The sequence below is a fragment of the Podarcis muralis genome, chromosome Z (genome assembly GCF_964188315.1).
Source record: "Podarcis muralis chromosome Z, rPodMur119.hap1.1, whole genome shotgun sequence".
NCBI classification, from domain to species: domain Eukaryota; kingdom Metazoa; phylum Chordata; class Lepidosauria; order Squamata; family Lacertidae; genus Podarcis; species Podarcis muralis.
Window position 1 is genome coordinate 10,971,451 of NC_135673.1, and position 14,937 is coordinate 10,986,387.

At 40.6% G+C, this 14,937-nt stretch overlaps 2 protein-coding genes across 12 annotated transcripts in view; one reads left to right on the forward strand and one right to left on the reverse strand.

The window, feature by feature from the left end:
* ANGPTL2 (angiopoietin like 2) overlaps positions 1-11,040 on the forward strand; it is a 29,992-nt gene extending 18,952 nt beyond the window's left edge. The window contains exons 3-5 of the mRNA XM_028715431.2: positions 6,513-6,706; positions 8,063-8,333; positions 9,365-11,040. Coding sequence (XP_028571264.1) covers positions 6,513-6,706; positions 8,063-8,333; positions 9,365-9,564 — 665 coding nt within the window. The 3' untranslated portion in view covers positions 9,565-11,040. The remainder of the gene's footprint in view (positions 1-6,512; positions 6,707-8,062; positions 8,334-9,364) is intronic.
* RALGPS1 (Ral GEF with PH domain and SH3 binding motif 1) overlaps positions 1-14,937 on the reverse strand; it is a 214,439-nt gene that overhangs the window by 104,922 nt on the left and 94,580 nt on the right. The window lies entirely within an intron of this gene.

The following is a 14,937-nucleotide window of genomic DNA, read 5'->3' on the forward strand; positions in this document are numbered from 1 at the left end:
AGAATAGAGAAATAAAGTGTGGTTTTTTTTTGTTGCAAACTTTTTTTAAAAAACTTCATTCCAAAGCAAACTTCACAATTCTTAGCAAAACGAAGCTTCTAAATGTTAAGAAAATCGCCTGGCCCTCCCCAAAATTTAAGGATAGTGTCCTTGGCTTAGGTTTGGAAACAGCTGGATGCAACCCACCTACCCAGGAAATTTCTAACTGTGTTACTCCTGCAGGAGCTAGAGTTGCACCCCTGCAGAGAGATTAAACAATTACCTTATTACTACAGATTCTTTCTACTGTTCATACTGCCAGGGGACCAAGAATAATTTGCTCTTCCAACTTACTAGCACCTCCTTAGGGACACCTACTTCCCACTCTAAAGAACTTGGATCTGAACGCAGTACCTACAAAACTGTATTTTCCTTTATTCAGTCATGGAAAACGTCCTTGGCTCCAAGGGAGATGCTGGAAATGTATCATAAACTGCAGAGTTCCTAAAGTCTTTCTATAGTATCATTTAACTAACAATTTTGCAAAGCTCTATCTGATTAATTTATCTTCCCCACCATTTTTAAATAAGTTATTTTTTTAAACATCAGCAATGGGAAAGGGGGATAGGAAGAATGAACTGAGATTATGGCATTTCTAAAAAGGAATTTATCTATTGCAAAATGTGCCTGGAAACAAATTCAAGTGCAACTATGATGTCCACCGCCTGCTTTAATAGTCTGGAAATTTCATCCAATGAATACAAATATTCATTTTTTTGTAAAGATGCTGAGCATTGGAGGATGAAACTCATCAGAAATACATTCTCCTGTAAAAATAAGCTTAAACCCTGCTCTCTCTGGCAGCTTTCTATAGGCATTAGGCACAACTTCCCAGTGCACATACAGTACATTAAATTGCTGCAAAATAGACACATTGGGTTTTTTTAAAAAAAATGCTGTGTGACAAGAAGTACAGCTGCAACAAACTCCTTAACTCTAAATAAGATACGGAGGAGGAAAAAAAAAAGAGAGAGGTTCCAGTATGTTATATAGTATGCTGTTTTACATTACTATTTTTTAACTGCGGTGTGCAACCCACTTGTGTTGAATTTATTCCCCATCTTAGTAGCTGAAATTCAACATATTTTATTTTCAGTTACATCTTAGGAATAAAACTAGTGTGGCCCTTTCTTTTATTCTGTGCAAACACTATCAAAGGGACGCTACCAATATGCTCTGCCTTCTACGAGTTTTGAAGAGCACCACAAGAAAATGACAATATTCTCCCAAGACATGACAACTGCAAACTCAGTCAGAATGTGATATTTGTAGCACCCTCTGTAGCACTTCCATCCATTATTTCCATTCATCAAGTAACTTTGCAAGAAAAACTACAGTAACAAGGCCCACTTTTTCCTGTATAGTAATACATATTGAGCAATATTGTTCATAGAACATTGCATTAATGTAGCTGTAGACCAGGGGTGTACAACTCAAAGAGTTCTGGTGGGGGGCACTATTCATTAAGACGGCCATATTACTACATTAATCATAAAAAGCATTTCTGTTACATATGACAAAGTCAACTATCCATGCCTGATGAACCTTTCTTTGAAGGCTATCACAGCATTCTGATAAGAAGCATCCTAAAAAGTACTTTATGCTAAGAACTTCCCCTAAAATGCATTGCCACAAGCGAGTGTTGTGGGGCACACGCTCAGTTTGCATAGAATAACATGCAGGGCATCCAGTAGATGTTCAACTGCAATTTAAGTTTTCCTCAAGAAAGGATGACTCTACCTAGGGTGTCATGTTTAATTCTATTTGTCCTCTGATGGCTTTCTTTCCCATGTTCTGAGAAAAAATATGGTATTTGGGTACGGTGTTGCTTCTTGTGACTATTAGCGCCTGTTGCCTTTTTGCTTTAAATTTGATTTAATAAACAAATAGAGCAATTGTGGAGTAGGGATTCCAAGGCAGCGCAACTGCTAAACATCAAGGTAGAGGGGTAGAATTTTTTTTGTTTCCTCGCACTGACTCCAATGGGAGAGGAATGGCAATGCCAGTCAAAGGGCTGACATGCTTTGAGGCCAATTTTGCGGCCATGTCAGAAGAACAAAAGGCTTCAGACTCTGCAAATCCATGATTGCCTACAGCATGCCCCCTGAATGCCACCACCCCCTCTTGGCACAGCAGCATTTATACAGTCATACCTTAAATTATGGGGACGCGGGTGGCGCTGTGGGTAAAAGCCTTAGTGCCTAGAACTTGCCGATCGAAAGGTCGGCGGTTTGAATCCCCGCGGCGGGGTGCGCTCCCGTTGCTCGGTCCCAGCGCCTGCCAACCTAGCAGTTCGAAAGCACCCCCGGGTGCAAGTAGATAAATAGGGACCGCTTACTAGCGGGAAGGTAAACAGCGTTTCCGTGTGCTGCGCTGGCTCGCCAGATGCAGCTTCATCATGCTGGCCACGTGACCCAGAAGTGTCTGCGGACAGCGCTGGCTCCCGGCCTATAGAGTGAGATGAGCGCACAACCCTAGAGTCTGGCAAGACTGGCCCGTACGGGCAGGGGTACCTTTACCTTTACCTTTACCTTAAATTACAGACGCTTCAGGTTGCATTTTTTTGGGTTGCGGACTGCCAAAACCTGGAAGTACCGGAACGGGTTACTTCTGGGTTTCGGTGGTCGCGCATGCGCAGAAGACCAAATCGAAACCCGCGCGTGCGCAGACGCGCCACTGTGGGTTGCAAACGTGCATCCCACATGGATCATGTTCGCAAGCTGAGCATCCACTGTACTGTTTCGTGAAACGTCAAACATCCTTTGACTGGCAGCAGGACTGCAATCTATATCTTGCTTCACCGTTGATGAAAGCCTGGTAAAATACTGATTCTAATTTCAACAACAAACAAGGGGGGGATCTGTATTTTTCCTGTTCATTTGGACTCTAAGAACACAACATCTGTATGATTTGGGGGTGATAAATACTTGCTAAAGCTTCAAATTATAAAAATGTAGTAACTCAAACTGGTTTAAGTGGCTTTTTAAAAAGAACAAGCAAGGAATCACATGGAAGATGTAATAATCTTGTTATCTCCTGTTCTGGAGGGTAGGACTCAAGCCAATGGCTTCAAATTACAAGAAAGAAGATTACAACTAAACATCAGGAAAAACTTTCTGACTGCAATAGCAGTTTGACAGTGGAACAGTCTCCCTCAGGAGGTTTAGGTGTCTCCTTCCTTGGAGGTTTTTAAGCAGAGGTTGGGTGGCCATCTGTCAAGGATGCTTTAACTGACATTCCTACATTGCAGGGGATTGGACTAGATGACCCCTGGTGTACCTTCCAACTCTAAGATACTATGATTCTATAAATTTCAACTGGCATATGGATATAAGCATGCATCTTATTAACCACCCATAGAGACATCTATTTTTTGCTGCCAAGAAATATATCATTATAATATCTCTGATAAAAGCCTACATAGATCATTCTCTGCATACTGTTGCACATATTTTAACATTTATCCCAAACATGGAGATAAGTTTTTTTTAAAAATAAAACGACTTCTTCATTATTCTGTAGAACACAGCTGTCCTACAGCTGAGAAGAAAAATACCTCTAGGTGCCTTGAAATACATGATTCACAGTATTACTTTACTATAAGCACATTATAGTGGATACTAATATAAAGGTAAAGGACCCCCTGGAGAGTTAAGTCCAGTCAAAGGTGACTATGGGGTGCAGCATTCATCTCACTTTTCAGGGTGAAGGAGTCGGCGCTTGTCCAGATAGCTTTCTGGGTCATGTGGTCATCATGACTAAACCGCTACTGGTGCACAGAGGACCATGATGAGTGCCAGAGCGCACGGAAACGCCACTTACCTTCCTGCCACAGCGGTACCTATTTATCTACTCGCGCTGGTATGCTTTCGAACTGCTAGGTTGGCAGAAGCTGGGACAGAGCAACAGAAGCTCACCCCATCTTGCAGATTCGAACTGTCGACCTGTTGGCAAGGCCAAGAGGCTCAGTGGTTTAGACCACAGCACCACCCGCATCCCTTACTGAATATTGCACCAGTGCAGATTAACTTAAGTGAGACTCTTCCAAAATCAAGGTCCACTGGAACACCAGCAAATTCAAGTAGTGCAAAAGTGGTGAACAGATTCCCAATAGAGGTATGCAGTAGTTTGGAAAGTTTGTTCGCCCTTTCACAGGCGGTTGGTTTTGCGGGAGGGCCCCGGGCCTCCTTGTGAACTGCCCTATTGCAGGCCGGATCGTCCTCCTGCCACCAAATTGGCCAATGGCAGCAGGAATTAGTGGTTGTTCCCCTGGGCACGGGACCAACTGACCAATTGTGGCCCTTGGCACAACACCCAGGGCAAGTTTAAATTTCTGATATGCTGGGCCTTTCGGCCTCTCTCTCACTGCAGGGCCTTGATAGGCAATATACAGCATAGTTTGCACTGCAGCGAAGGTTTGCCATTGTCATATCACAGGTGTGGGCTCTGACTTGCCTTGTGCTGTGGGATTAGTCTGAAAACAGCTTGGGTGCCTGTATCTCTGCACATAAAACCTGTTGAGATTCTCAGGATGCTAAATAAAATTCATCAGATCCTGCGCAAAATGCCCAAGGTTAAATCTAGTTTCTCTTCTGAAAATACAAATGTCTATGACTCTCTTGCAACATAGCTGACACCATTATCAATTCCCATGCCAATGTTATTTCTGGCAAGCAGTTCAGCTGTAAAATCCTTTCACAGCATAGGAAGCCAAAGACAACTTTAACAGTCTCTGTGGAGGTTTCAAGAGCGGGTGTGTGTGTGTGTGTGTGTGTGTGTGTGTGTGTGTGTGTGGAAGACATATGCACTGTTTATCTGTTGGTTGGCGCAATTGCATCTTAATGCCTCCATTATTGCCCTAAGAAAATGAAATAGTAAGCAATTCATAACAATAAGAAGTTTTCATGCTACTCATTTTAAATAAATATATATTAACTAGATGTAAAAACAAAACAAAAACTATTTTAATCAAGTTCCAACTGCCATCTGTTCAGTCTGGTAGACAAGTAGTTTCTTGCACAGATGTCCCAAAGTAGGAAGCTTGCAACATGCAAAGTGGCCTTAAATAGAATAAAGGCTTCCCAGATGAGCACTCAAGAGATGTGTTGCATTACAGTGCATTTTGCACCTTTCCCGGTCCTCTTGAAAACAGGAGCTGGAGTTTGAACATAAAAAGTAAAATTGTTTCCAAACAATTCCTGCTCAAAGTTCAGAAGAGAAACAAGCAAACACACAAACAGGATGCCAAATAGGCAAACTAGATTTAAAAACAAAACAAAAAAACACCTCACTTGGGATGGCCAATAAATAGCAGAGCATCTAATTTATCTTCCTACTTCTAAACTGGGTTGTCTGTGTTTAGGCATCTTGGTAACCTAAATGGGTTGGGGTGGTGAGGGTAGGGAGGTTGATAAAATATCTCTTCAGATAATAGAACCCAAATATTTGCAGAAAAATATCGAAGTTTGAAAAATACCTCCTGCATCCCAACCCAAACTTCTAAAACTGACCCATCAGGATTGTTGGTGTGCACTTCCCTAATTCTGCCAGGGAGTACCTCTCAGCAGGAGAAGGCTCATACAGATTATAGCTCTATGCACACAGAGGATGTGAAATGATGTTGCTTAAGTCAACATAAGAGGATAATCTGTTGAGTCCCTGAAAATTTATCCTTCTGGTGGTGAAGATGCTTGCCCATTCCTGCAGAAAGGACTACAACAAGAGAGAAACTTTTACTATTGAAAGGATATTCAGGATTGAGTGGGATTCAACTTTTGAATACAGACCACACAACCCCTGTTCTCAGAGCCAATTCTCCCCACCCAAGAAACTGTTTAGCAATGAAGAGGCAACATCTCATATTGATACAACTGCTTTCAGTAATAAGAACTTCCCCATCCTCCCATGCAGAATGGATTGTGCTGTTTCACATTTTATAATCAGTCAATTGCTGACTACAGCACTTTAATGAACAAAATGCTTTAGAGGACCACAGCAACCAAGGCTAATTAAATATATCCAAAGCTGACAGATCAAAAGACTAGCATGATTTTACTCAATATGTCATGCATTCTATTCTGTGGTTGCACAGACAGGCATACTTAATAGTCTGAAAAGCACATTATAGACTGTCAACATATAAACAAATAAAGGACTCTCAGCAACAGAATGTCATATTGCTCCAATCTGGCTCACAATAGGATACTGCATCTTCTCCTACATCTATGTAATCTAAACTAATTTTCAATGGAACTTTAATTATTTTATGAAGTACAGTTTTCTAGAACAATTGTTTTTCAGTCCACATTGCATAGAAATATGGATGCTCAGTCTGGTGAACTAATTACCTCTGTGTATGACTGTGTATGAAACAGCACAAAGAAAGAAAAAATCAATTCTAATCTGGAAGTGAAAGTGGAACTGGAAATATGTGCAACTATGTTTGTTATGGACTTGTTTCTTTTTTCAACAAGGTCCTTGGAGAGACTGCCTGCAAGCTTTGGAAGATGGTCATGACACCAGTTCCATATATCTTGTGAAACCTGAAAATACAAACCGATTGATGCAGGTCTGGTGTGATCAACGGCAAGATCCTGGTGGCTGGACAGTCATTCAGAGACGTTTGGATGGATCTGTCAACTTTTTCAGGAACTGGGAGACTTACAAGGTTAGGACAAACAACTGTGAGTTTTTATTCTAAGAAACATTATTTGAATTCATGCTTCAGTCTTTCCAACAATAATTTACCTGAAGTAGGGCACTTGATTACATCCATGACAGAAGGAGGAGTACCTGAACTATTTAAAATGTCGCTGTCAAAGGCAGCAAAACACGGACCATTTCTCCCTGGGCCTCTTAATCATATAGTTTCGGCTGGACTTCGACAATATTCTCCTAGAAATTTGGTATCTGGAGTGTTATCAATGAATAATAAGGCGGGGACAACCATCAGAAAGAAAGATTTGGTTTTTAAAAAGGATTAGAATGTACAAGGAAATAAGAAAGCACACAATTTGAAGTACTGGCAGTATTTAAGTCAAGAGGTCTGCAGATAGGGACTGCAGATGGGTTGCTTAAAGTCAAAGTGAATAATGGAGTTGAAATGAAGGTGAAGGAGTCTGGTAGCATAACTTAAAGGCACGCAATCAAGACCATGAAAGATCTGTAGTAGTAAGCTGCTTACTACTTTTTGTATGTGCACCAAGTATTTATGGAAAGGCTAATTTATATGGAAAAGGAAAAAATAAGAAGTTCCAATCCTATAATTCTATTTCAGTTGGACTGCAGGGAGCAGCAAAAAGGTCCTTTGTGCCTGATAATAGCTTCCCAGAAAAAGTGCAAGGGCAAGCCATCCACTGCAGAACTTGGTTTGAGGCCCAAGACCCTTGAGGGCTCAAACACATAGTTTAATATAAGGATAAGCTCAGAGGCGCAATTCACACCTTATTCTAATGGTTGGTTCCCTGAGACTTTTTCTCATGTCACTCCAGTAGAGAATAATCAATGTCAGTGTGTGAGTGAGCATCTTGGAGGCCTGTCTTTGGTGCAAATGACATGGTTCCTTGCCTCCCAAACTTTATCCCCCTTTCTTGGCAGGACAATGTTTGGGAGGAAAAGAACAACAGTATTGGCCCTACACATTGGGTTCCAAGATATACACACCACCAGGCAACCTGGGAATAGGCCATCAGAAATAAAACTCCCATGATATAAAGATGAAGTGTGAAGTGTGCTTAGATTTTCAAGGACCAAAAGAGGGAGGAATCTTCCTTGACTATTTTTTAACTGACATAGAAAGAAGCAGCAGGGCATGAATTCAAAGAGGTAGGCACGCATCCACAGGAAGCCAGCGAGCCACTTAGTTTGGAAAATGACCCACAGTTCAGAGCCAGATGGTGATTTTCAGATTGTCAGCCCAGAAACATCACAATCTCACTGCAGCTAAGTACACCATATGAGTGTTACAAAAGATCAATGCCAAGTGCTAATTCATATTTTCTTTTTTATTTTCTTTCTTCTACAGCAAGGATTCGGTAATATCGATGGAGAGTACTGGTTGGGCTTAGAAAATATTTATTGGCTGACAAATCAAGGCAACTACAAATTGTTAATAACCATGGAAGACTGGTCAGGCCGGAAAGTGTTTGCTGAATATGCCAGTTTCCGACTTGAGCCAGAAAGTGAATACTACAAGTTGCGACTGGGCCGATACAATGGCAATGCTGGAGACTCTTTCACATGGCACAATGGGAAGCAATTCACTACACTGGACAGAGACCATGATGTATACACAGGTACGAAAAATTAAAATGAGCTATGAACTCTATGTGAAGGCACATAAAAATGTGTATGAAAACATTTTATTTTTATATATTAAATAAATTGAAAAAATATATTATTCTGGATGTCAGAAACATACCAAATGTACAACTACAGATATAAGTTCTTAACCAAATCCTTGTCTGGAGTTCCCAGGCATTCTGCAAGCAGTCCATCTGACATGCTTCTATATTTCTAGAAGTAGCAAAATAGGCAGGAAAGTGGGTGAGACAAAACAGCCAAAAGGAACTGCGGGTAGAGCAGGCATGGCAGGAGATGTAACAGCCTGGAGTCCTATCCAGATATTATAATGCCTAAGAGGCTCAAGCCAGAGATGGGCAGATGGGCTTGCAGGATCTATTTTGTTTTTATTGGAAACCCTGGGGCCCGCCAAGCAAATCCTAGTGAGAAAAGACATACACTTAGAATTAAAGAACTGTGAGCCCAGGAATTTGTTCTGCGTCACTGAAACTGGGTGGCACTCACAGTCCTTCCACACAAGAATCCCAAAGCTTGGTTGTCCCAAGCTTTCTTCGTTTCAGCAGTATAACTGGGGTGGGGGAGTCATTTCACTTCTCTATTGTTAAACAACTGGGAGTAAGAAAGCTTTGTCAATTACCCAGAGATCTACAAGCAGATCAAGATATACCTTCTGTCCACTCCTAATTTAGGCTTCCTAGAAGCTTGCTAAGTAGTTCCAGTAGCCAATCAGGTTGCAACATACCAACAAGCAACTGGTGGAGCTGATGCACTTGAAACTGCCAAGGGCAGTAAAGCCCAACCAGGGAATACAAGCCACACAGCAAGGAGCCCCAGTTTTTGACTTGGCTTTGTAGTGAACCATATTTGTAGTTGCCACCAATCTTGCCTCCTCTGCCAAGTTCTCTGCATGTCCTGAGGTTTTGTTCTGACGAGAGACAGAAGCATCAAGAACCTTGCAAATGGAAAAGCACAAAGTTTAACTCATCCATTTATTCATAGAGTGATATTCTCCTTTCTATTACAGGTAACTGTGCTCATTACCAGAAAGGGGGATGGTGGTACAATGCATGTGCACACTCGAATCTCAATGGTGTTTGGTACAGAGGAGGACACTACCGAAGTCGATACCAAGATGGTGTCTATTGGGCTGAGTTCCGTGGAGGCTCATACTCACTGAAGAAGGTTATCATGATGATCAGACCTAATCCCAACACATTCCACTAAAAGGAACTTCTCAAGCCTTTTATATAACAGTTGTGTGTGCTATCCAGAACACATCTTTGCACCAGCAAAGAATGTAATATATTGTACATGGACCGCTATTAATCAGAGGACTTGTATATTGTATTTTCCAAGAATCGTTCCAGAACCAAAATAACAAGATTTTAAGAATGTCACCACAAAATGATTTTTTTCCTTTTTTCTTAAGAGGTTTTTTTTAAAAGAGTTATCAGGTAAAACGGACTGTAGATAAGCTGAGATGCTAAAAATACTGCCACATCATCTGAATATTTTTGTATGTTTTATATATTCTCAAATACTGGACATATTAAAAAAAACTGTACAGCAAGACTTTTAAAAATAATAAATTCATTTGACACAGGAAATAATATCCTTTGAAACTATGTAGCCAGTACAGGTATATTAGAAAGTTCCTAATTTAAACTTCTTTAGATATTGAGAGAGCGTAGTGTCTGCTTTGAAGTGTCCACACTGTGCCCAGCACTAATAGAATCCCCTATTTTTCTTGGGTCTCAAAGCACTCTTAGAACTTAACAATGAATCATTTTGTACAGGACAAACAGTCCTGAATCATTTTGTACAGGACAAACAGATCTGACAAACAGTCCAGGTTGTTATATTCACTATTAATGCACTAGGCATTATCCATAACCGACCACACAGCTATATTTCTCATAAACAAAACAGTTTCAGCATTTTTCGGTTAAACATCTGGTCATTTTAGAAGCATCTTAGATGTTACATGTTCACTGTATACTTTTGTAACCAACACTAATACCTTTGCACCTAAATGATAGCTTATTGGTTTCAAGTTATTTTGTACCATTAGAGTCATTACCTGCTCTGTAGTCATTGCAACAACAAAAAGAACTATCCAATTTTGCAGGCAAATGATGGATATAGATATAGAACTTATTTAAATGCCCTTGGACATGAGATTGTGACCTTTGAGAGAGAATATGTGAAACTTAAAACTGTATTTGCCATATTTCACTATTATTGCCAAGTATACATATTGAAAGGTGATTATGCAATTATATTTATAAATAAAGTCCATGGCAGAAACTTGAATTCAAGTATTCTGCTGAGGTAAGTTTCCAGAATAGATTATTTTATCACATGTTGCATTATAACATCCTTCCCAAACCTGGTGCCCTCCAGATGTTTTGGACCACAATTCCCATCACTCCTAACCATTGGCCATGCTAGCTGGAGCTGAGAGCTAAACTCAGAACATCTGAAGGGCACCAGTTGAATAAGGCTGCGTTATAGGAACAGTGAAAATCATACATTTAAAAACTCTTATTACCTCATTATTTCTTTCCTAACATACAATGTGTGTCAAAAGTTTGGAGTGTGATGTAGCATGTCTTGTATATAAATCAAAGTAGGGATTTTAATATATTATCTGATTATCCTTGTAATGATGCAAATGTGTAATAAAAGCAACAAATGCTATTTTGATGTACCTATATTTCATTCTTACACTATCATTATTTATTTACGAAACACCTTAGAAACAGGATGATCAAATGTGGTTTCTTGAAGGATCTGAATATAACAAACAGAGAACAAGAGTTGAAGGGTAGATGATCTGACGTTCCCATAATTGTAATAAATAATAATAATAATAATAATAATAATAATAATAATAATAATAATAATGTGTTTGTGGGAGGAAGGCTATTGGTTGCTTTTTGTTTTGCTTTTGTTATGTATTTTGTGTTCTCATTTTGTATTTTTATGCTGTGAAGTACCCTGTCATCTTTGGATGAAGGACAGTATACAAACAACAACAACTGGGAGTTGCAAAGCGGAAGGGACAAAGGTAAAAAAGAGGGATGGTAATAATAGGTTTAGCACTGGTATGTCTGTGTATTCTGAGGAGTAGCATTTAGAAACAGAAAATGTTACTGATATAGATGAAGATGACCATGGAGAAATTTGAAAGGGTGAAAAACAAATGAAGAAACAGAAAGCTAATGAAGAGAATGGTACACGGGAGGCAACTGATCTGAACAACAAGTAGAAAATATCAAACAACTGATAGCAGTAGAGAGACTTAAAGAGCAGAAGCAAGAAAGCCATCAAAGAATAAAATTATATATTCACGATGCTGCAAAGAAGCAAGATTTTGGTAGAATCTGTAGAAAGTTAAGAGTGAATACTGGATACATTAATCAATTAAAATGACAAAACTTGGTAATATCCGAAACATAGAAAGAAAACAACCCAGAAGGTACTTCAAGATTCTAAAAGGGTACAACAAACAGCAACATCATTATGACAGAAGAGTGCATGGAAGAATGATTGACTGTAGAAAAGTGGAACAAAATGTTGGATGGAGTCAAGAGTGAGTGACAGATAGTCTGTCTGTTGGAAATGTTAGTGAATATTAGGATGGTGAGATATAAAGGAAGAATGAGATGAGAGCAATACAGCATATGTAAAAGACTGAGAATAGCTGTTAGGTCAGGAAGTTAAAATCCTAAAAAATCTCTATATAAAAAGAGTATTTGTTCAGGGTGTTATGCTCCTTAAATGTGTGTTCATGTTTTTAACTGTCTATATTCTGGTCTGGATGGATTCTACGGATAATATAGCTTATCCCACGTGTCTAGTGTAAATGTACTTGAGTAAGATTATAAAGGGAGAATCCTGCTGCTCTCTTCAAGTCAGTAGGTGGCAATAGATGGGATTTTAAGGGAAGTCTGGGCTCAATGAAGTAGCTAAGGAACTGACCTGATGACTTCCAAGGGACGCGGGCCTTGTAGGAACCTGGGGAGCATTACAACAATCAAGAACAAGATAACGTTATTAATTAATTAAATTTATATAACTCCCTTCATCCAAAGTTCACAGCGAAATTTACAGTATAAAGTTATATTGAAAGTGCTAGAGTTAAGTTTGTGTGTGTCCATCAGGAACTGAGTATAGCACAAGGATGAGCAGAAGAAGATGTGAAAGGGAGAACAGACATACCTTGGCATTATTTTGGTAGAAGTACCAAAACAAAACAAGATACCTACAAATACCAATTCTTTCTAGTGTTCTTCATGCTGCCCATGATCCTTTTCATCTCCCCAATATCTGCAGTGCTTGTGGGAATAAGCACACCCAAACAAAAATATGCAAACACAAAGGGATTCAGACTCTTCTACACCAGTTTTTATCCATACATAGAATATACACTGCAAAACATACTACAGGTATAGGCTCAATATATGTGCATAGCAGAGAATTAATTGTATAGTATTATATAATCAGTTTGAACACAGCAGAAGCACTAAAATTCTTCTGAAGATTAAACCCATAGGCACATGTGAAACTATAGGCAACAAAGCATTCTGGGAACATCACAATTAGAGGCAATACCTTGTAGGGCACATGTATTTAATGGAATATTTTACCACTGCATTTTATTGGAGGGTGTTGGACAACAAGCTCTAATTGCCCATTAGTTTGGGGCATATTGTCCTTCTGCGGTTTGAATTTTGCTCTCAAGTGCCCCTCCTCCTAATATCTCTGAGTCCCCTGTTATATGCTTGTTATCTACTACTCAATGCAAAGAACCATCTGCCCAAGTTGCTGAAAGAACCAGAGCAACTGTTACTGAATCCTGTCTTGCGGAAAGAGGCTTGAGCCAACAGGCAGCTATCTGAAATCCCCTTTCTTTTTGTCCCCCCTTTTAAAACCATATAATCTTGACTTGCCTCTTCCCTTATATTAGCCAAAGTCCAGTTTTTCACCTCTGCTCCAAGTGCAACTTCTTTTAATGAGAAAATATTTGGGGTGTAAGAGGTTGTCTTCATTTAATTGATTACAAATGTGTAAGCTGAACCATGACACAAAGAAACATGAACAGCTTAAGAACAGCACAACATGCAATGGAATGAGCAATTAAAAGACAGGGAAACTAATAATTGGATATGACAGAGAATAAACGTTAGAAGGAAAGGTCGCAAAGTTGAAATGTACATACGCAGGGCTTCTGGCAAGAGACAACTCGGGTCGGTGGAATAAAGCAGTGCTAGTGTTGAGCCCCTACAATTTTAAAAGACTAAAGAGACAATCACCTATGTGGTGGGTAGATGACCTAGAACTAACAGCAGGGCTTATGATGTGGATGCAGCAAACAAATAACAGAGAATGCTGGAAAGAACTTGAAGTGGCATATATTCAAAGATGGATGTGAGATGCTGTAAAATAAAATAAAAGAAGAAGCTGTCTGGGAGAGGTGGTTGCACCTCCATTTAATTTGGTGAAAAGGATGGGGACCAGGTGTGTTACAGATATCAGTACAACATTACAGACTGTTATGTACTAAGCTTGGATCCTAGAACAATAGGCAGGAAGGATCCTAGAATGCAACAATTGATTGGCTTGCAGGAGAAGACCAATCAGGCTCCAGGAGGGAAGCAGAATCAGCCAATCAGACAGGACTCATTGTGTAAATAATGTATATAAAAGCCTGAGGTTTGCGGGGGAAGTTCAATCAGTGTTTTACAAGCTGCAATAAAGAGCATGAAATCACTGCAGGACGATAATGGAACGGCTGAAGGGGCACTTATTGCCACAGCCCTCGGTGGAAGCATGTCGCAACGCCTTCTACGCAAAGCGGCAGGCCCCCGGAGAAACCATAACCAGGTATGTGACCTCCCTCCACCAGGCTGCCCGGCTCTGCAACTTCACAGAGCTGGAGAACATGCTCCGCGACAGCCTCGTGAGCAGCCTGAGGGATTAGCAGCTGCAGTGGCGCCTCTATGCTAAGAAGGACCTGAAGTTCCAGGTCGCCCTAGAGGAGGCTCTAGCAACTGAAGCCGCCGAGAGGTCAGCGCAAGGATTCCAATCAAATGCGTCGTCCCAACCAAGGGTCCACCACAAGAACCTCACCAACGACTCAGAATCCAACCAGGAGGACGTGCACCGAGTGCAGCAATGCACACAAGTTGCACGCCCATCACAACAGCCTTGTCCGGAAGAGGGGAACTGCGCAAGCTGTGAGGAGAGCCAAGAGCGGAGGACTTGCCATTTCTACAACGCAGAATGCCGACAATGCAGAAAAGTGGGACACATTGCCTGGGTGTGCTGTGCCCGCCCTGCCCAACGCCTTGCATCAGATGGCTGACCCAAGAGTCCCAGGCCCTGTAGTCCGACACACCAAGGCAACTCAACGGAGATCACAGACTGTCAGGTATACCAGTTGCCTCATTCTAATGCAGAAAAAAATTACATCGAGGTACAGATAGAGGGAGTCCCATGCCTCATGGAGCTTGATACAGGCTCAACCCTGTCCATAATCTTGGCACGGACATTAAGGAAATTGTGTCCCAGCGGCGGCCCCAACCTTAGGCC